Source organism: Pantherophis guttatus, chromosome 3 (assembly GCF_059756535.1).
Source record: "Pantherophis guttatus breed Tessera chromosome 3, ASM5975653v1, whole genome shotgun sequence".
NCBI classification, from domain to species: domain Eukaryota; kingdom Metazoa; phylum Chordata; class Lepidosauria; order Squamata; family Colubridae; genus Pantherophis; species Pantherophis guttatus.
This window is the reverse complement of record NC_142065.1, coordinates 67,258,397-67,280,916: the sequence shown is the minus strand read 5'-3', so window position 1 is coordinate 67,280,916 and position 22,520 is coordinate 67,258,397. Positions and strand designations below refer to the sequence as shown.

General features: G+C 37.6%; 2 protein-coding genes across 4 annotated transcripts in view; one reads left to right on the top strand and one right to left on the bottom strand.

Annotated features, from left to right (window-relative positions):
• The window catches only part of HOOK1 (hook microtubule tethering protein 1), a 35,363-nt gene extending 27,959 nt beyond the window's left edge, over window positions 1–7,404 (bottom strand). The window contains exon 1 of the mRNA XM_034415200.3: window positions 6,771–7,404. Coding sequence (XP_034271091.1) covers window positions 6,771–6,821 — 51 coding nt within the window. The 5' untranslated portion in view covers window positions 6,822–7,404. The remainder of the gene's footprint in view (window positions 1–6,770) is intronic.
• Window positions 6,159–21,604, top strand: LOC117664300 (E3 ubiquitin-protein ligase RNF170-like). 3 transcript variants are annotated; one of them, XM_034415203.2, is made up of 8 exons: window positions 6,387–6,617; window positions 11,861–11,949; window positions 12,676–12,778; window positions 14,945–15,012; window positions 15,573–15,681; window positions 19,083–19,156; window positions 20,666–20,773; window positions 21,117–21,604. In XM_034415203.2, the coding sequence occupies exons 4-8, from the start codon at window positions 14,968–14,970 to the stop codon at window positions 21,420–21,422; spliced, it is 642 nt and encodes a 213-aa protein (XP_034271094.1). In that variant the 5' UTR covers window positions 6,387–6,617; window positions 11,861–11,949; window positions 12,676–12,778; window positions 14,945–14,967; the 3' UTR covers window positions 21,423–21,604. The 3 variants fall into 3 exon arrangements, with proteins under 3 accessions (XP_034271092.1, XP_034271095.1, XP_034271094.1); XM_034415201.2 differs by lacking the exon at window positions 12,676–12,778 and having other exon boundaries at window positions 6,159–6,617; XM_034415204.2 differs by lacking the exons at window positions 11,861–11,949; window positions 12,676–12,778 and having other exon boundaries at window positions 6,205–6,617.
• The last annotated feature ends 916 nt before the right edge of the window (window positions 21,605–22,520 follow it).

Below are 22,520 nucleotides of genomic sequence, written 5' to 3'. Positions count from 1 at the left end.
TAGAGGAAAAGAAATCACAAAGTGATTAGGATAGCAAACAAATAAAAAATAATGTCACCATTATACATAAAAGTAGTCCACCATACTGTGGGTGTGAAGTAGGCTAGCCAAGTGGTCGATTGGCAAATTATATGTAGAATGAATCTTTGCTCAATCAAATTAATAATCTCAATCCATCTTAATAGTACTCAGAGCAAACATTTCATCTGTACAGATATATTAAAAGGGAGGGTATCAGTGGTGGGATTCAAGTAATTTAACAACCGGGGCTCTGCCCTAATGATTTCTTCCATCAACCAGTTTGCCAAACTGCTCAGAAAGTTAACAACCGGTTCTCTTGAAGGGGTGCGAACTGGCTGAATCCCACCACTGGAGGGTAGTATACTTTATTTAGACTTTGAGTAGATCTATGAACAAGAATTCTTGAAATTTTAATAGCCTCTTGGGCATTTTTGAGACCAGACTTTATAGATGTTAAATGTTTCATTTACAAACTGACAGATAAGGCATGTCATATAATTAGATATTATACTCCAAATCAGATAATAATTTTGATTAAGCTGGAATGAAAAGCTATACTTCTGCCAAGTGAATTTTTTTGTCAGAAGAGTAATTTTTCTATTATTAAAAATATTTCCAACAATATTTGAATATCTGAAAGAATTAGGTGGAATCCAATGTTCCACAAAAGGATTTTGTCTTTTGATCGTTCCTGCTGCCCTTTCCTACTTTCTTGTTGTAAACAGAGGGATCTACAGATCCTAAGGAGAAGATTCATCTAAGGACAACTGCGAGAACATCAATCTTCCCTCTTGTATTATGCCAGGAAAATCAGTTTGTACTAGTAGAAATACACTTTCTGCTCATAGTTTTATTCTTTGCCTCACTTAAGGAGAATCCTCTGTTCTGCTTGCCATCATACTATAAGCAGGATCTGAATATTTAGATGTACATGTATTGTTCCAATATAGGGCACTGAAAGGAACCTGTTCATTACAATCATGCATATGCTATAATATGCTTAGGTGGCAGCAGCTATTTCATTTTCACTAATCTGAAAACTATCCAAAGTTCGGTATTTTAGTTTCCCCAGCATTCCTATATTTTTATAATCTGTTTGTTCTTAGGCAACTGAAAATTATTCAGATACCTTTGGTCCTCATTCTAAGCATACTTTCTGATTAAAAAATTATTATTAAATTATTATTTGCAGGAGCAGCAAATATAAACCTAATAAAGAAGTGCAGCTTACACTATTTTGCTGTAAACTGTATTAAGTTTTTTAATTTATAGGAAAAAAGATTAACTCCCCTCAAAAGTAATTCTGCATAACCAAGAATTACATACAAGTATTAAGATTGACAAGAAATGGTGGGAACTCCAAGTGTTAAGAATGTGTACTTCCACCTAATTGCCAACCATCTATTAGGATGAAAGAATGCAAAGGGATGTAAAGTGACAAAAACTGTTAATGAAACCAGTTTTCTACCCTTTCACTATATCCTTTGACACTTAGTTTCCTTTGACCTAAAACCCAGAAACTCTTTCATATGATACAAAGAAAGAATAAAAAACAAAACAAAAAACTGGTTATAAACTATTTTGAATGATTTGATGATTTGGGAATGGCTAAAGTAATGTTTTTCAAATTGCATGCCATGGAATATTGGCATTCTACAGAAATGAACACACGTGTTCTGTACAAATCTTCACTGACTGTCTTAACTGCTTGGCAACCAAGAATTTTAGGAAGTAATTGGCTGAGAGAGAACTTGGTTTTGTTTTTGGTTTAACCTTAAAAGTATTTTTCTGCTTCACTAGGCTACCGATTTAGAAGCACCAGACATTTTCATTTATTTCTCTATTGTAGGAATTCTAGAGTCTCTTGTGAACTACAAAACTACCCTCTGCAGCACTTGAGTGATGCATTTGTTTGATATATTTGTATGTAAAATAATTTTTATACTATGCTGTAAAAAAAAAAAAAAGCAAGTAAGGAAGCCAATCAGTAAAGTTCTAAATTTAAGTCACAGTTGCTTAATTTGGATTGTATCTTATTTCTGATGGCATTGTAATAAAAATAACTAACTAGTAGCTTTTACTTGCTAAGTTATAAATTACTTCTTATGAGTAATATGAGAGCATTTTCATAAAAAAGCTATTATTGCTCTGGCACAAAGATCACCTTAAATTACTCTTAAAACCTACAGTTAGAGTCATCACAGGCCCTTCACTGACGTTACACCTGTCAAATGTTTATGTCATGCAGAATTTGTAAAACAAGTAATAAATCAAATATAACTTCTTCCTCATCACATACAAGAAATAATAAAAAGATAACTTTCATATGTATATTATACATACATACTTACACATACATCCAAAACACACATACACATTCTTTTTAGAACAGGCATCAGAATTTCATTTTTAATACGTTTCAGTGTGTACACAGAAAAAGTGACAATAAAGGTTATATCATCTTATCTCTTAATCAAGCTTTTAATATACTGTAACTCAATTTTTGAAATATTGTTAATCTCACCTTTATTATTTTTATAAATAACTCAAGGTGACAAACATATCTAATATTCCTTCCTCTTTCTATTTTCCCCCACAATAGATGAGTTGGGATGAGCAAGAATGATTGGCCCAAAATCACCCAGCTGACTTTCATGCCTAAAGCAGAACTAGAACTCACTATTTTCTAGCCTGGTACCTTAACAACTAGACCAAACAAGGCTTCCGGTTGGCACCACCTGGCGTCGCGGACGGTCTTCTTGGACCGCCAGCCCCGTGATTCCGTTCGAGCCGTTCTGACAGCGCTAATCAGCTGTCAGACGGCTTAAAAACCTCTCCTTCGGGAGAAGAAGGAGAGGAGAGCCGGTGGGCGAGGGTAGAGCTCCCCGGGAGCCCCTGGAGTAATTCCAAGGGCTTGGAGGGTGAGAGCTCCCCGTTCAGCCCACTGAAGCTCCGGATCCGTGGCGACTCCGTTTAAATGGAGCCAGACACCGGGGACCGACTCTGCTGCCAAGAAGAAGATTAATTGATTTCAAAAAGCAGACAGAATGGAAGCAGGAGAACAAGCTTTTGCAAGTATATGGGTAACTCCTGGGATACATTGTTTCTATTTGATTTTGCTGAGCTGGAGCTGGAAATGGGTCTTTGTTGTGGGTGTGAAAGTGAAAGTTGGAAATGAAAGTGCTTGTTAACAGATTTGTGCTCAGAGACTGGATTTAAACTGCTGGATTTGAGAGCTGGGTCTAGAAAAGACTATCTTGCTTGATAAACTACAAATAAATCTGAGAAAGCTGTTTGAGAGACTTTATGGCTGTGAAAAGAAAAATTCTTTTAAAATAATATGGCTTCCAAGGAAGGAGTTTCTGAAAGTGGAGGCTCTTTAATGGCATTAGAAATGACACAGAGAACTGAAACACAGAGCCAGGAGGCTTTTTTTAGAGACCTTGCAGAATTTATAAAGGAAGCCATGAATAACCAAATTGAAATTATTAATAACTTTACAGCAATCATGGAACAAAAACTTACAGAACTGGTGGAGGATAAAAAAAGCAACTGAGGATGTTTTTGAAGGAAAGCATAATGACAATGTAGGAGACATTTTGATCAAGACAGAGAAGCTGGAACTGGCTGACCCTCAAGAATCTTCAAACCTTCTTCCTGCCCTTTTGGAATTAACTGGCAGAACTTTTCAAAAATATAATTTGGAGCAGAAAGAAGAAGAAACTGATCAGCTCTACGAGGTTTCGGAGGATTTGGCAGAGGCTTTCACACAATTAATTGAAATGCAGCAACTGGATTTTTCTTTGCAAACTGATCGAGTTAATTCTTTGTTCTATGAACTGACTGTCTAAACAAGCAAGAAGAGTCGATATGGGGGCTCTAAACCAGAGGAAATGGTTTTGAGAAAGGGACAAGTCTTAAAGATACATCAACCCCCAGTTAAAATTCAAAACCTCCTCAAAATAAAAGAAGGTGGGAGGAAGAAAGATTGGAAAAAATACAGAAAGAAAGGAAGAATGGAAGATTATTTTTTTCTGGTCTAATTATTGATGTATTAATGATTAACTACAATGATTAACTAAATGAATTGAGAGTTCAATTAATGATTAATTAAGGTTTAGTTATTGTTAAAAATATTTGAATATTGAGAACAAAAGCAGGAGGAATAGCCAAATGATTAAGTATGTATTATCTACTAGTGTTTGTTATTGGTTTTTTTAAAAAAAGTTCTTAGGGCTAAAGGATTATATGTTATTTTGTGTTTAAAGGGAGGTTGATGAATAATCTGTAGAAGGGGAGTTAAGGGGTCTAGGGAGTTTTAAGGTCTTGCATTAATTTAGCATATTTTAGCGTATGTTTGGTAAAACCTATACCCTGTTTTTCTTCTGGGAAGTCGGGGGAGGGGGGAGGGAAGGGGGGGTTGCACAAATGTTTAATTAGGTAAGTGATTTGTTTGAATTTTAAAAACAATAAAAACATTTTTGTTCAAAAAAAAAAGAAAACAACTAGACCAAACTAGCTCAGTTAAAACTTTTTTTTCCAAAATAAAAGAGCAAAGGGGCAATAATGACTTATTTATCTAAACATCACCAGTAAATTCTTTATTTTAAGAAGACAAAGCGATATTAAGCTATCTGATTGCAAGTACTAGATAATAAATGAAACAGAACTGAGTGGAATGGAAGTTATAGTAAAGGATTGGGTTATTATTACATTATTTGAATATTGTTTTAAATATATTGTAAATGAGATTTGTGCATTGTGGAAATATTTAATGAGGAAGATTGATAACAGCTTTTTTGATTTCTTGATTTTATGTTTTTTAACCACCAATGTTATAACTTGTGGAGGAAAAAACCAATCAAATACCTTGCAATGAAAGTTAAAAAAAAGTTTCTAATTCCAAAACAAGATAGAACCTGTTTCCGGAAACAGAAGACAGGCACATCCTCTATATACACACCTAAAAATGCCTGTGTGAATATTCACATTCCCCATGTGAATATTTTCAGTGTCCTTACTTTTAGATCCTGCATAGTAAAATTCATCTGAATTTAAACCGAATGTATGCATTCCTGTGGTATATAACATAGCTTAACAATTCACTCTTCTGTAAGAATAAGTTTTCAGGTGAATGTTGTTGGTCTATATTCCATTTCCTACCACAGCTAATAAAATGTCTCAAAGTTATTTTCAGAACCAAAGAAAAGCTGAAAGGCCTACCCAAAGTTTTCCATTTGCAATGTAATGTTAAAAATCATTACTGACAGCTTTATTTTAAAAAAGTAACATATTCCACACAAGCTTTGACAGAACCTGAAAGCATACCGGAAAGCCTTTACCAACTATCATAATCTTTAGATTTTCTCCTCGCCCTTTAACAAGCACACGTGTCTAAAGGAGGCGGGATTCATCCCTTACATTATTCTTCCTTGGTTTCCTACCACTGCTTCCTAGAAAAATCTGATATGGAAGGAAAACAAGATTCACTCCATTAGACTATTGAAAGGCAGCATTAGACAAAGCGCTCTGACACAGAAGCCTGCCTATTTTATCTATCTAGAATAGAATATATAATAGAATTTTTTATTGGCCAAGTGTGATTGGACACACAAGGAATTTGTCTTGGTGCCTATGTTCTCAGTGTACATAAAAGATACGTTCCTCAAGAATCATAAGGTACAACACTTAATGACAGTCATAGGGTACAAATAAGCAATCAGGAAACAGTATCAATATAAATGGTAAGGATACAAGCAACAAAGTTACAGTCATACAGTCGTAAGTGGAAGGAGATGGGTGGTGGGAAAGATGAGGTGGTTAATAGTAGTGCAGATTTAGTAAATAGTTTGACAGTGTTGAGGGAATTATTTGTTTAGCAGAGAGTATCTATCTATCTATCTATCTATCTATCTATCTATCTATCTATCTACCTACCTACCTACCTACCTACCTATCTACCTACCTATCTATCTATCTATCTATCTATCAATCTAGCATGTATTAGATAACAGATATAAGTATAAACATGGTTATGAAAACAGGAAATGAATACGAATAAATGGGGACAGGAACGGTGGTTGGTGCGTTTATGCACGCCCCTTACGGTTCAAATGTCCCCCTTTCCCCCTCCCTCCCTTCCTCCAAACAGGTTACACTGGAGAATTACTCACTGGGTATCCCATTGAGAACCATTTTAAAACTTTTATTGACCCACCAAAGGGAAGCTCCCTGCCAAGAGGCTCCCCCATAAAAGCGTAACCCACACGCGTACGGTGCAAACCAACGCACCCCGGGGCAATTTTATGCGGAAGGGAGACGCGGGCAGCGTTAAACAAGCAAGCCAGAGAGGAGGAGGGGTTTGCGGGGGAGCCAGATTGCAGCTCCAAGGTAGACCGCGACCGTCTGAACACGGCAACCCGCGTTCGGGATGCGAGAAGAGCGAGAGAAAGCGAAGCGGGAGAGGAGCGCGGAGATCTCCATATTGGATTTGCAGCTCCGCTCCAGGGCAATATTGCCGTCACCGGGGCGCCTTGTTGGGGAACGGCGCCTTCCCGCAACACCAGCCCTCCGCAACGTCGGGTGGTTTCGCGACGGTGAGTCCGAAGGGCGCGCGGAACCGGCTCGAGGCAACTAGGAGAAGGCGAAGGGAGGGGGGGAGTGATGGGGCTCCTGCTCGGATTAGACCAAGAGGCGGAGTGGGGGGGGGTTGCCCTTCCCGCCCCCTCCCTCCTTCCCACGCCACTTACCCAAAGGATGAGGCTGTCGCATAGCAGCTGGTCGGCAGGTTTCCCTTCCATGACGGCGGTCTCCCCGCACGAGATGACAACCGTGGAGGCAGCGGCGGCAGCAACAGCGCCGCCACCAGGGTTTCCTACGCAGCGCACAACGTGCCAACGCCGAGAACAATGCGCAGGTTACGTGTCAGCGACGGCCGGTGTTACCTTAACTTTAACCACTCCCACCCACCCACCAAGCATTTGCCCCTCCCCTCGTCGGGTTTCTCCCTGAGGATTCGTGCGGGTGTTTGACGTGGGAGCCGACCAATTAGGAGTTAGGAAAATCGGGCCGACGAGGCTTTATTGGGGCAGCTTTCAGCCTCCTTGGAGTCCATCCAAAAGGCGGTTCCCAGGGGAGGTTTGCATCGAATGGGAAAGGAGGCGGGAGGGGGGGAGGATCTCGCAGGGATTGGCTACGGCGCCCCCTACAGGACTGATGCCGGAGCGTTTGGTCTTGATGAGCTTTGAAGTCGAGTGAACGAAGATGAAGCTGTTCCATGCTCCTCCCTCGACGATCCTACCAGGCATTTGCCGGAGCGTTGTGGGCCGTTCTGTCCATCTGTTTCTCTCCCCGCCCCGTTTTTTCCTCTGCTTCTTTGGGACGCTTTTTCCTCGCCACCTGATAGAAACCCGATGGATTGCAAACCAAGCCCGACGTAGGAAAGTGCATGCTACACACCATTACAAAACACGTTTACTCTCATTAGGATCTTTACTAGGAGTATAATAAAATATACTGACAACAACCATAAAGATCTATGGAAATTAAATGTCAGTTTAATTAATTAGGGAGGAATTTGATCTTTCACATGAAGTGTTTTTTTTTTAATTCTTCTGAGCTGCCAAAACTAATCCAAATATTGAGACATATTAAGTAACTCAAAACCACACCACGTAAAATAGTCAAATGTCCCTGGGAGATAATGTGAGTCTTAAATTATTAATAGGAGCTATTAGAAGTCCAAACAAGATCAGAATTGGTCTAATCCCACTTTCCCATGCTAATTCGACCTCTAGAAAAGAAACTTCCACTTAGTATTACCAAGACTGCTGCTTCTAATTTCTATTTTTTATCCATATTTTAAGACTCATATTAAATCCTTATAATTTTATAAAGGGGCCATACAAAAGTCATATTGCCCAGAGGCAGAAAATGCATTCAATTCCCTTCCTTCCATTCAGAAATATTGTTTGTTTTAGAATTTTTTAAACAGGAGAGCAACTGTAGAGGAAATTATTTTTCTTTTTATTTTCAGCCATTTTTGTTCTCTTTTCAGTTTCATTTTTTGGTGGAAAGCATTGTATTGCTGAACAATATGTAATAACTTTATCACACAATCTCAATGAGAATGGAAGGAGGGGAATTGAATGCATTTTCTGCCTCTTGGCAATATGACTTTGTATGGCCCCTTTGTAAAATAGGTAACATCCATTTATGGTCAATCCATGCATTTAGTGAGGAGGAGGAGGCAATATTAAATCAGAGCCCCCCAAAATGGTACAAGGGGCAACCCAGTAAAAGTGCCTTGATGGTTCTGTCCAAGCAGAGACATGAGTGTGGTGAGTATGGAATCCTATTAAATCAATTCATACAGAGATACAATGCTCAGTATCTTTAAAGTTGGTAATTCTTTCATGTTACTGACTTGGGAGTAATCAAATGATCAGGTCTCACGCTGCCTGGGGAATTCTGGAATTGAAGTCCACATGTCTTAAAGTTGCTAAGCTTGAAAAACACTGAGAAGTACAACAACTTCTTGTGAGCCTGGGTTATTCTCCTGCATTTTGGGAATAAGGAAATTATCCTATTGTGCCTGGTGCAGAGATGCAGCTGAAATCTAGTTAGATTCTAATTGGAAGGTTAAAGCCACAGATATGGATAGTCCTTGACTTACAACAAGTAGTGGGTTGCCCCCGGTTTGGACCAGTTCTATAGAACTGGTAGTAAAACCAGCGGGAGGCTCCGCCCACCAACCCCGACATCATCAGAATGCTTCTGCGCATGCGCAGAAGAGCACACGTGCGGCCCCGTTGCAAACCAGTAGTAAAGGTAAGTAGAACCCACCTCTGCTTACAACCATTTGTTTAGCCTCCATTAAAGTTACAACAGCAGTGAAAAAAATGACTTGTGATTGATCCTCTCACTTACGACTGTTGCAGCATCTCCATGGTCACGTGATCAAAATTCTGGCACTTGGCAACCAGCATGTATTTACGATGGTTGCAGCATCCTGGGGGTCACGTGATTGCTATTTGCAACCTTCCCAGCTGACTTCTGACAAGCAAAGTCAACGGGTGAAGTCAGATTTGCTTAACAACTGCATGATTCACTTAACTGCAGGGATTGCTTAGCAATGATAGGAAAAAAATGTTGTAAAATCGTGTGTGGCTCACTTAACAACTTTGTTTGCCTTGTTCAACAATGGAAATTCTGGTCCCAATTTTGGTCATAAATTGAGGCCTATCTGTCATTTAGACATTTAACACCCTCCTTTGGGATGCCTGGATGATTTATGGTTCACCAAAACCTCCAATTACTTTTGTTATTCAAGCATAGTAAGAAAATATTTACATGTAGTTTGCTGAGGATTACCAGATTAGCAGCAAAGGCTCAATGCAGAAGCCAAATGTTTGCAAGTTTCTGATGATCTGAAATAGTTCAAATGTTCCCAGAAAAGGTAAACCATGTCAGGATAAAAAGAAATAACCTGGGATCAGAGGCAAGCTTACCATTCACTGCCTGGTATATTGTGTAGTGTATATGGTTACATCTCTCTATAGTAAACATTTTGTGAATGGGCAAGCAGCCAGATTTGCAGGAGTCTATATGATATACTTTCAAATGTTCACATGTGTTTACTTGTCATGTGGGTATATTATTCAGGGTGTACCAAAAGTTGGTCCCTGTAAACCAATCGCAGTATATTAATTTTATGAATAATGTATTTTTCAGAGAAAATATTACTGTACTTTGAAATATTCAAAAGTCATGTGTCAATCAAGTCAGGAAATGTTTAGAAGAAAATGACAACCAAATGAATTTTTAATGTATATACTAAATTATCTATAGGGCTTGATTTTTGGTGTTCCTTGAATATGTGTATACGTACACACACGCATATCCTTATACACATGCACATGTATACACCATAGATATCTATTCTGACAGTTTTGCGTAGAATGATAAAGTATCAGTTCTACAGTAATCACATCTGTTCTGCCATAGTTTGTTGTAAACTCTAATCGAAAGAGAAGCCAAGACTCTATTCAGAGCTACAATTTTAGCATCTGTAAACACAAAAAAGGCTGTGAGGAGAAAAGTGTCATTTTACACCTCCTCCACTTTGCAACTGCCAAAAGATAGTAAGAGGAAGTTGTGAAGGATGATATGGTGTGAATCGCCTTCATAAATTCTTTCAGCATTTGCAAAAAAAAAAAACAAAAAAAAAACTGGAAGAGGTTTTTCCAACAGGTGCCCTTGCATCAATTTTTTTCCCAATCCGTGCAAGTATTTGAAGAGGCTACATTGGGGCTATGAAGCACACTGAACGAAAGCAAAACCCTTCATCCTTGGCAGGAAGGTGGTTGAAACCCTCTGTGAACTTGTTTTCAGCTGCTGCTCTCAAAATTTCATTGAACCGAAGCATCTCTACAGATCTGGGCTCATCTGTTTCAATTTGTCTTGCTGACTTAAAATGTTAGATATGGATTGGTTTTTATTTTATTTGATAATGTAATAAAAAAGAACCAATCCATATCTAATCTTTTTAGCTTTGTTGGATACCTTTGACGGGAGGGCTTTTTCCCCACCAGGATGCATTTTTTTCCATACAACATGAATAACAGACTTTTGTTCTTGGGACAGAACTCTGAAACTTCTCAGGAGGACTGGGGGTGAGCAAAGCACTGTTATTGTTCACAATGCCTCAAGCAGTTTATAAAAGTATGCTTTGTTCTTTCTATACCAGCTGAGAAGCTCAAGGAAGCTAGCTAAAAACAGGGACTTTAGAATGGACAGACCAGAAGAATCTAGTTTCTAGTAGAATTAATCTAGTAGAATTGTCTGTCCTTTGGAGAGCTTGGTGCAGGAAGCAACAGGTTGTGCAAACTCTATTTAAAGACATTTCTCTCTACATTTCTCACACGTCTATACTCAGTTGAGATCATGAGAAGGTTGAAGAACAAGTTGATTTCTTACCTCTATCTTTGCTTGCTGCTGACTCTAAAATCATTCTGAAGCTACATAGACCACCTGAAGGCAAGTAATACATGACCCATTTCATCCATCCTGGGAATAATCAGAAATAGGTAGCCAGATAGTAATAGCACTTAGACTTATATACCACTTCACAGTGCTTTCTAGCCCTGTCTAAGTGGTTTACAGAGTCAGCATATTGCCCCCAACAATTTGGGTCCTCATTTTACCCACCTCAGAAGGATTGAAAGGCTGAATCAACTTTGAGCCAGTGGGATCTGAAGTGCCAAACTGCTAGCAATCAGCAGTCAGCAGAATTAACCTGCAATGCTGCATTCTAACCACTACGACACCATGGCTCTTTGTTACTCTATGGAGTTCTTTGTTACTCTTTGGGCTTCAAATCTACATTATAAGGTGCATTGATTCTATTTCAGCAATAATCTTCCCCTGCAAGTAGCCTGTTTGTATTTATATATATCCTAACTCCCTTGGCAAAGGGAATGAACTATACCTCCACTTTATAATGATGCAATTATTTGGAGGTCTAATATCCTCCTTTTGAAGCTCACTTGATAGCATGTTTTCTTATTAATTGTGCAAATATCTCCTAAAAATGGACATATACATTGTTTCTAATTTAATATCGCTTAAGATCTGGAAACTTTCTGGAAACACTAATTGTAGTTTTAATGATTTAATCCTTATAAATATGAGGAACAAATACTTCCATGAGTATTTGGAAATCCTACAAAACATTGACATTAGTCAAACATGTTAATTATTAACTAAATTAAATGGTCCACCTTAATAAAGTATGGGCTGTGACCTTCTATCACAACACTCTTCTGTCACCCTAACCTAGAGAGAAGATCAGAAGTTTTTTTTGGGAAAAGTTGTTCCTAGGCATCTACTAAAGTGTAGTCATACCTTGTGTGCCTCTTCTGGGACCAGGTAAGTTTCTAAGATGATATGAATTTAAGTTAAAATGTTTGTTCTTGTATTTTCTTTTGCATAAGATAAAGGGAGGGGGGAGATTTTCATATGTATGAAAATAACATTTTTGTTTTGTTTTTTGATATCAGAAAGTAAAGATAGAGCATTTTGAAAAAAATAATGTTAAATTTCAATTTTAGGTTAAGTACTGGTAGCCTTATTCACATTCTCTGCTAAAATCTTCTCTGAAATTATACAGGAAAAAATGAACACAATTTAACTCTAACTTAGCTGGACTTTATGCAATTTTTATTTATATTAGGGTGTACTAAGCTGTAGCCAAAGGGGATCTTATAGAAAGTAGGTTGATCCTTACTCATTGTGTGCTACCCAAAAAAACATTTCTGAGACTTGAGAAATCTTGTATAGTATGAGTTACTATACAAAAAGCTGCAACAGAAGAGAAACCAAAATTGACTACTTCATAGATCTATTGACATGCATTTAAAACCAGGGTGTTCTTAGCAGTAGTGAAGTTGGGTATCTTGATCTGAGAACAGCAGATCTATGATTTGATAACTCATGCCCTCTTCACTTTACAATTAGGTTACTGAGATTCACTATACATGGGGCTGCCTTTGAAAGATAACTCAGAAGTCAAAGTTGGCTCAAATATAACATAATAAGTTTAACAATGTAACCCCAATGCTTTCATTTATGTACTGGCCACTCATTTGCTCCCAGGTCCAATTCAACATGTTGGTCATGATCTATGAATCCCCACATGGCTCAACTCCCAGGAATTATCAGGACCTCCTTTTTCAACCACTGTTGATGCCCTCCTGAGGTTTGATTTCTTCTGTATAATAGAAACATGCACAACTAAACTATAACCATAAATATAGAACTTGATTTTGTCATTTCTCCACCTGTCACCCAATAGTTATTCTCCTGTACTATTGTATGCCAGGAAGAAAGACATATACAATTTGACTTTCAGTTATTTCTGTTTTTCTTGTCTGATCTCAGTATTCTTTAATTCTATGTAAGAACACATAGATTTACAATGTTTTTACAATGTAAATCTTAATGTCAAGGCTTGCTCTTGTTATTATTGCATGCTGAATGGGGAGAGTTGGGTTTAAGTGAATAAATAAACAAACAAACAAACCTGCACCACAATTTCTAATAACTGGTCTAGTAAGGTATTTTATATGCTTGGCATGTGAAAATTTTCTCTCTAGATCTCGTTGAGGTAAAGAGAAAACAAAGCTGAATCTTAAATTCAAACTTTAAGCAGAGACTATACTTTTTTTTAGTGTAACTTGTTTTGTTAATTTAATAGCCTCTAAACCAGAAATCATGGTAAGATATTATAAACTCTATCTACATACCGGTATGTACATGTGCGTGTGAGCACACACATGTGCACATAGATAACATATGAGTGCCAATGTGGTGTAGTAGTGAAAAGCTAAGTCAGAAGACTGAGTTCTGGTTTTGCCTTAGGCACAAAGCCAGCCGGGTGACTGTGGGCGAGCCACTATATCTAAGCCCTAGAAAGGAAGCAATGGCAAACCACTTCCAAAAATCCTGTCAAGAAAACTGCAGGGACTAGTTTAGGTACTCATCAGAAGTCAAGATTGACTTAAAAGCATTTGTACAGAGAGATAGTGTGGGTGAAGGTTAGATTGCTGACTTAGTCTATGAGGAGAGATGGAGGGATTTTTCAAGTAGCATGAAAATGCCTCAATGAAATGAATCATTAACTCTGTGTAATACCAGTTTCTTTTTATAACTCATCTGGGATGCTGGACTTAGCTCAAAATAAACAGAGGGCAGCTCTGATGCTTTTTTTGAAACCAGTAGTCACTTAAAGCTACAAATGGGGTCTCGGGTCAAAGATAAGGAAGCAAGGTTTTTTTGACCCGATGATCGGGAACTGTAAATGTCCAGAAACCTTGTGTTATGTTGCTTAAAAATAACACTCCAGATTCTGTTTGGATACACAGTTAAAAGTCTCCAACAATATATCAGGTTAGTTAACCAATGACAGATTCTAACAAGTTATTCCTTCTGTCTGGGAATCACTCTAAATGGAAAAAAATGTTTCTAATATAGTCACTTCTGGTTAATTATAGGAACTGTTAAAGGAATAGGAATCAAGATGGTGATCACATCTAAATTCCCAGTTTTGCCTAATCCAAGAATAATTACCTTATTTATTATAATTTTAAAATTATAATTTAAAATTTAAATAGTGAAATGGGTGATATCTAAATTTGATAAAATAAATGACTTCAGTCAAAATGTTTTTTATTTCAATGAGACTAACATTAATTATACACTACTAAGTTCTGAAAAAAATATTTATTTAGAAATATACTCTTGCTGTCATCTCATAGAACATTTCTTTGTCTACTTGAGATCCGTCCTATTGAGGATGGCAGTTATATAAAAATGTGGTATGCATTTCAAAGACTCTGTTCCTAATACCCTTTACCAAAGTGCCACTAATTGTCATTTTTACAGTGGGGAAAAATTCTGCTATATTTATACAGGGAGTAATTATATTCCCTATAAACGCCAAGGGTTCACAAGAACATAGATGTAGACTCATCATTGCATTGGAGTGAATGGGATAATGCATTAGCCTAATTAGTTATTCTAATTATACTATACAAAGTTATATATTGAAGTTTCATGCATTGAAGATGATCAAATTACCAGTTAAACTTCAGCACCTACGTTGAAAATGCCTAGAAAAAGTTGCAAACAACAATTGAAAAGATGTGTGCAAAATGCAAATGCCATTGCTTTGAAGAAAAATTATCCTTGGGAAGGAGGAGATGAAATGATTTTATGACTGAAGAATAGTCTATGGAAGCATGGAAGAGCATGCTATTATATAAATATTCATTGTGTTTATTTGAACTGCATATCTACCTAACCAAATCTGTCTCATCAACAGCCTATCTTATCAAAATTATATCAAGTCTTACTTATTTTATAGAGTTCTCAACTTAAAGACAAGAAATGAGTTCTTTGGAAAAGAATTGTGTTCCTTCATCCTCCAGAATAGTAAGTTTATAACATCTCTTAAGATACATAATACAAAATCCAAAAGATATGTGCATAAATCATAGGTATCAGGAAAGTTTTCAAACTTCTGATTATTTATCCTCCGGAAGAATTGAATATCCCTGAACCCAGAATTTTGTGGCAGCTTAATTAGAAACATATGGTTCCTGTTTTGGAAAGAGATGAAACTTCAAAAACAAGAAGTAGGATTAGTTTTCCAAACAGAGGCTTGATATATGATATGCTGAATTTATAAAAACAGAATGACTGCATTAATCAAGTTTTCATGTATTAAAGGGATTGCCTTTAATACACTTCTCTGCTTCTTTCCCATCCGACCACTTTTTTTAAAAAAATTGGTGCTTAGATAAGCATTTTCAAAGGACACCCACAGTCATAAACCAACTACTATGGCAGATTCAGAAATATGTAAAACTAGTAAACATTCTATTAAGCATTGTACTACTTTTTCAGAGTTTTCTAGGGTCAATTATTAAAGCCTCTAAAGCATTTCTGGAATTAACTGGAATATCTTTAAACAGCATTTTTTCCCCTCTTAGGAACGTCTTCAGCAGTGGCAGCAATGCTATCCCAGTGATTTGAGCTGTCCTATCTGTCTCCAAACCGCCAATTTCCCTGCAGAAACCAACTGTGGACATGTCTTTTGTGGCAAGTTAATTGGGCTACTACCGTTTGCTCATAAATGTTATTTTGCAAGACTACAGTAACCTTCATAATACATGAAATTATAGAATTAAACAGTAGAGAGCATATACATTTTGTGAAACAAATGCCCATTTGTGGATGAAACTATGCAAAAGACAGCTGATAAGGGCCAAAGTTTCCATGAAATAAATCATAACGTAACATTTGTCAGTGATCTATCTCTGAATATATTCACACTACCATGTTCAAATTAATCTTGATATCTATTGTAAAAATGCACATACCCATCACTATTTTTATTATGAAAAAAAAATAAATGAAGCAACTTTTTACTTTACTTTTACTTCAGCTATTGTATAGTACCACAGACACATTATAAAGTTTGCAATGCTCAGGAAGTCTTGTGGACAATTAAATAGGAAATTTATACTTTTGAGACCAAGAGTACTGTACTTACTTAACATTTCCATTTGAGTCTCTGAGCTGGCAAAAGGCCAACAGAAACAGCTATATCAAACAGAACAAAAACAATTGGCAGTCAAAGCTTTAAGCTAATTTAATAGCAAGAATATGAACATTGTTGCCTTGAGAATTAAGTAAATTAAAAAACTACCTCCTGCCATCTGAAAAAGGCAAAAAATAAATAAATTAGAAATATTTCAAATCACCTATTTTTTAATTAAAAACACTCTAGAATTTATACACATTTTAATGTCTGCTCTTCAAAATACCACATCATGCAATCTTACAGTGTTCAAAAGATGCAGGTTTTTTTTTTTTTTTTAGTTAAGCAAATTTTTCCATCATGTAGAGAGATATTTGTGGGTTTATGCTTAGTAATATTTTGAGAAATTGCAGGCACATTTTTCCCAGCTGAAGTTAATGGAGATAAATCATCACCATCATCTTTATCACCAGTATATATGACAAAAAGCGCTGTGGTGTCTGGCAACATTAAAACATAACAATAGCAAATTACCAAATCACTTGTAATTTTATTCTAGCAGAGTGGTGGATTTGCATCTAATATGAAAAAAGAAGTAAAGTAAATATATAAAGGTTTATAAAGATTATTTTATAAAATGTGTATGGCTACTGACAAATATTCTCTGCATGGCTTATAGTTTTAAGACAATTAAAATAAAATGTTCAAAGTATTTTTAAAGCAGTTATTAAAAACAGTGAACACACAGCATAAAAATCCCATTTGTGTTCAAGGACAGCATAGAACAAATAGCAATGCTTTTAAAAAATTATCCCCAAAGAGCAGTGTAGAATATAGGATTGATGTCAAGACTTTTCATGGCAGAAATTGCTCCCCAAAAGTTTATACCATAGGGCATATGAAGAAAAATAGTAGCATTCCTAGTGCAGCAAAATAGTAGGATTGATGACAGCTATTTTTCTGATAATGGGCACTGCACCAATAAGGTGAAACTTTCATTTTTGCAGCATCATTCTACAAGCATTTAAAACCAGGATAATCAACAGTGCAATGTATCAAATTAGAGAGTTATTAGAATAAACCTGTTCCTCCAGAACCATTGTAATACAAATAAAATTCTAATATGGATTAGTAAGGAATTTAACGTATGGAGTAAGACCTCATATTTATAATTCTATTAAAAATGTAATTCTCATTTTCCCACTGCCTTTGGTATCCACTTCCCTGTTATACAGGATAGACCATATAAAGGCAACATATTTAATTTAGCCATATTGCAACACATGTATATTTAAAAACATCTGGCTATCAAAACCAGAAGGGGAACTGATATTATGTGACTTTCTGCTATAAAACAAGAGCATTCATGCAGTTAACCACACCCACACAGGAATCCCTTTCTGTTCTCTTTGTTCTAATATTAGATTCTCCAAGTAGGGAATAAATGTTATAAAATGCATAGACCGTGTTATTTCAATCCTCCCAAAATACAAGCTTGAAGAATGTACAAATAGTTCAAGTTAATCAACACATCCATACAATGATCAATAGCAATAAACAAGCTTTCCTACGATTTCTTATAATTTTCTCGCTGCCTCCATTTACATATAATTTTAAGAAGGAAACTACAAACAGGCTTTGGACTAGCTAAATTTCATTCTGTACATTTAATTATATTTGGCATTAAAAGATGCAAGAGTGGAGCAAATAACTTATTGAAAATGTATTATCTAAAGTTTTAAATGCTTATAGAGCATGATTTTTTTTTTTAAAAAAAAGGCATGATCGTTCTTTTGTATTATTGTTACAAATTGCTATACATTTTCCAAAAGTCTCAAATTTCAAACCATATGTCCAGGAAATGGCACAGAAGACTAACATTGGGCCAATAATATTTCTAATTACTAATAATGTTTCTTGGGGGGGGGGCTAAAAAGAATTGGAATAGACATGATTGAAAGATCCTATATCATTTTGAAATGCCTGAATCCACAACTACCCTGCCTTGAAAAAGGGTTGCTTTCCCATCCTTCAAATCTGCCACACAGGAAACAAAATATAAAACTTGACCATTAAATTTTCAAGCAATGTTTAATTCTGTTTTCAAATGTGTAGATGGATATCCATTTAATTACTGTCTCATATGGAATTAAAATTTCAGTGTATTGAGCATCTCACATACTTCTCTTGAGTTTTTGTTGCATTCTTGCTAGATCATGTAATTGTTGTGGTCCGCCAGCAGCCTGTGGAGCTGGCAACAGAGTCGGACAGCAATGAGGCTGAGGAAGAACATGGGCCAGTCCTGGAGGCTGGGGAAGGCCCGGATGAGAGCTCTGCATCAGAGGCAGAGATGGGGCCAGGGCCATTGGGGAGTGAGGTGCGGACTCCAGAGCCTCCAGAGTCTGATAGGAGTGAGGCAGAGGAACAGGAGGAGCCTGTTCCTAATACATGCATGAGAAGAGCTGCCAGAAGGCAAGAGCAGCTCAAGCAAAGAGGACAACTCGGGAGTTGGGCCAAGAGATGATTGGCCCCTCCCATAAGGCTTAAAACAGACCAGCAACGGCATTTGGGCTTTGCTGGAAAACAACGTTGGAAGCTTCGTCTTCTTCTTCATCTACGTCTTGTATTTATTTTTGTATCTGTGACTTCTGAGCGTTTGCCAAGAAAGGCCTTTGGCAGTTTGCCTAATTGGACCAAGATTTACAATTGGACTGAGGAATTTGTGTTGGGAGGAATTTGCTTTAATTTTGTTGAACGACGCTGGGAATGAAGTAATTCTCAGCTGTTCAAATAAAGTTTGTTTGTTTTTTCACTGACTGATTTTCCTACTACTTACTTGGGCCTGGGTCACAACAGTAATATAGAAATCACCTTTTGGTGTGAACAGCTACAGAGTTGGCTATGGTGTTTTCCCACAATGCAACTTTTTGGCTTACAAAGATATGTCTTCCTTTCCTAGGTTACTGTCTAATTGAATACTGGAAACATGGGTCTTGGCTGAGTGCAATCAACTGTCCACTTTGCAGGCAAAAAGTAAGAATTTCTATCTTTTCTTTGAAGTTACAAAAGGAGGTAGAAAAACACCAAGAATAACTGTCTCATATTTCAGGTTTTCATTCCTTAATATAGATATCAGCATTTCTAATTTCATGCTTGTCAGATCAAAGAACTATCAATGATTAAACCAGGGGTGAAATTCAGCAGGTTCTGACAAGTTCTGGAGAACCGGTAGCAGAAATTTTGAATAGTTTGGAGAACTGGCAAATACCACCTCTGGCTGGCCCCAGAGTGGGGTGGGAATGGGGATTTTGCAGTATCCTTCTCCTGGAGTGGCAATGGAGATTTTATAGTATCCTTCTCCTGCCATGTCCACCAAGCCACACCACACCCACCAAGCCACGCCCACAGAACCAGTAGTAAAAAAAATTGAATTTCACCACTGGATTAAACAGTATACCTGCAATAGGCTTTGATTTTTTAAAAAAATGGTTGATTGCCTCCAAAGAGCCATTTTAGTGTAATGGTTAAAGTGCTGGCCAAGAATCCAGGAGACTGTGAGTTCTAGTCCCACCTTAGGTAGGAAAATCAGCTGGGTGACTTTGGGCCAGTCTCTCTCTCAGCCCAACTTACTTCACAGAGTTGTTGTTGTAAGGAAGGAGTATTGTGTATGGTCAGTTATTGGGTTATTTATAAAAATAATAAAGGCAGGATAAAAATCCAATAAATAAATAAGTTTGTTCTTTCTTCTTATACTCCAGGGGTCCCCAACCCCTGGCTATGGCCTGGTACCAGGCCGTAGCCTGTTGGGAATCAGGCTGTGCAAGCAGCGAGCAAACGGGTGAGCACGCAAAACTTCATTTGTGCAGGGTATGGGCTGGCGCATTTGCGTGCAAAGCTCCATTGCACTGAACCATCCTCTCTCCCCCCACCCCTACCCCCCGCTGCTGCCACTGCCGGTCCGCAGATCCGGAAAAACTGACCACTGTTATACTCTGAGCTTCACCTGCTGACCATGGTGTAAACTGCACAACGGTCTCAGTGTAAAGAAGCAAGCTTGCTAGGGAAGAACTTAACCTCAAAGGGTAAAGCATATGACCCAGAAGCTCAAAGAAATAGCAATCATGAAATGGCCTGCTGGGATGTTGGCAGGTGGGGACCAGGATAGCCTTTTCTGCTGAGCTGCCCAGCCTTCAGGATATCATTTCCTCTTAGATTAGACTAGCCTCAACCCTGCTGGATTTTCATATGACCATGAAATCCTGATTTTGTACCCGAATCTGGGTTATAGTCTGGGGATATGTGATAGAGCCCATATCCAGGCTATGTTGATAGTTGTTTTATAATGTTTAGTGGTTGCACATTTTCATTTTTATATAGTATGCATTTATCTATTTTATCATAAACCATGCAGAGTCACATAGTGTGAAATGGGTGGCTATGTAAATCCATATAATTAATTGGGTCTTTCTATCTAGCAGAAGACAAACCTACACCTTAGTTCTCAACATCTTGGGTTTTGCTTTTTTTTTTTTTTTTTGCAAGGTTGTTTCTTTGTACACCTCTTCTGAAAACCAGCCTGACAAGAAAAACAAGCAAACTTTCTATGACATCAGAACTTACAACAAACGCTTCTCAGGGCAGCCTCAGTCTGTAAGTGATAACATTTTCCACATCAAGAAAATTGATCTCATTGACTTACGTTAACGAGATTCCATGAGTGAAGTGGTGCTGGCTATTCTCCTAAGGAGAAATTGTTATTTCTTTTAATGGGGCATTAAGTAGGTGGCTGTCATGCCAAAGGAAAACAACTTTTTGGGGTGACCCCAAGTGAGGAGGACGAAAGAGTGCTACCTAATTATTTATTCTGCTTTGTTAAGTTTTAATCCATGGAGTTCAGCAATGGGCAAGTCCCCAGCTATAAAATTCCTTCCCCTAAAATCAGAATAATTCAGATTAATAGTAGATTCCTAACCTACCCGATCTCTGTGCTTAGTTTATAGATCATCTTTATGACATGCCACTTCTTCTCCCTGTTATCCTAAGAGGAATCTTCACGCTAGCTGCCCTCATGTGGGTCTTTCTCTTCAGAGTTGTCATCTGTTTGCTTGGAACCATCATGTGCATGAACTGCCCACCTGAAGGGATGCCTGAACCTCTCTGTAGAAACTTGCAGACAGCTGATAATGTAGCTGTAGTAATCTTACTTTTGATTAGCTTTATAAACATTTGCCCTCAAATGGAATCAGAAGATGCAAACAGGATGATCTCTAGGGAAGAAACCATTACCTTGGCATCGTAAGGGAGGGAATGGCATTGTCTCTGAAAAGTCAAAATTAACCATTCTTGATACATTTATAATGGGCTGTTGGTGGACTTAGTTTTAAAAAGTGATTAAGGGCTAATATGTTGCACTGAAGTGTAAGCAAACAATTGAGAATATATTGGCTGGATGCTCTTATGCTAATAAAGGACTTAAAACCAGTGAGGTCTCCGAGTCTTTAAACAGGCATTGCTGCTGTTTTAAGAATACATGTTAGAGTATCTTGGGGAAGACCAAATGACTGATATATCCCTGATTAGGACATTGATACTGGTAGTTAGGAGCAGGCACAGGAATTAGGAAGCAGAAGGTACTGAGAAAATGAAGTGGCAGTACTGGATAAAGTTTATATCTAAATCTAGATGTTAATAGAGTAGAGTAGAATAAAGGTAAAGGTTCCCTTGCGCATCCGTGTTAGTTGTTTCTGGCTATAGGGGCGGTGCTCATCTCTGTTTCTAAGCCAAGGAGCCAGCACTGTCCAAAGACGTCTCCGTGGTCATATGGCCGGCATGACTAAATGCCAGAGGTGCACAGAGCACTGTTACCTTCCCACCAAAGTGGTCCCTATTTTTCTACTTGCATTTTTTACATGCTTTCAAACTGTTAGGTTGGCAGAAGCTGGGACAAGTAATGGGAGCTCACTCTGTTACGCGGTGCTAGGGATTCAAACTGCTGAACTGCAGACCTGATCGACAAGCTCAGCATCTTAGCCACTGAGCCACCAAGTCCCTAGAGTAGAGTAGAGTAGAGTAGAGTAGAGTAGAGTAGAGTAGAGTAGAGTAGAGTAGAACAAAATAATAGAATAGAGTTAGAAGAACAGAATAATAATAGAATAGAGTTGGAAGGGACCTTGGAGGTCTTCTAGTCCAACCCCCTGCTCAGGCAGAAAATTCTATACTGTTTTAGACAAACGGTTGTCCAATCTCTTCTTAAATACTTCCAGTGTTGGAGCATTCACAACTTCTGGAGGCAAGTTGTTCCACTGATTAATTGTTCTAACTGTCAGGAAATTTCTCCTTAGTTTTCATAAGAATCGTAGGATTGTGTGAATACAGTATGAATAAAATAAAGAGATGG

What these genes read in the sequence shown, in the direction of transcription:
- LOC117664300 (XM_034415201.2), top strand. Translation starts at nt 14,968, where the DNA reads ATGAGTTCTTTGGAAAAGAATTGTGTTCCTTCATCCTCCAGAATA. An exon ending in CTGTGGACATGTCTTTTGTG is followed by an intron (nt 15,682 to 19,082) that starts GCAAGTTAATTG and finishes TTCCTTTCCTAG; the next exon opens with GTTACTGTCTAATTGAATAC. An exon ending in TCTCAGGGCAGCCTCAGTCT is followed by an intron (nt 20,774 to 21,116) that starts GTAAGTGATAAC and finishes CTCTGTGCTTAG; the next exon opens with TTTATAGATCATCTTTATGA.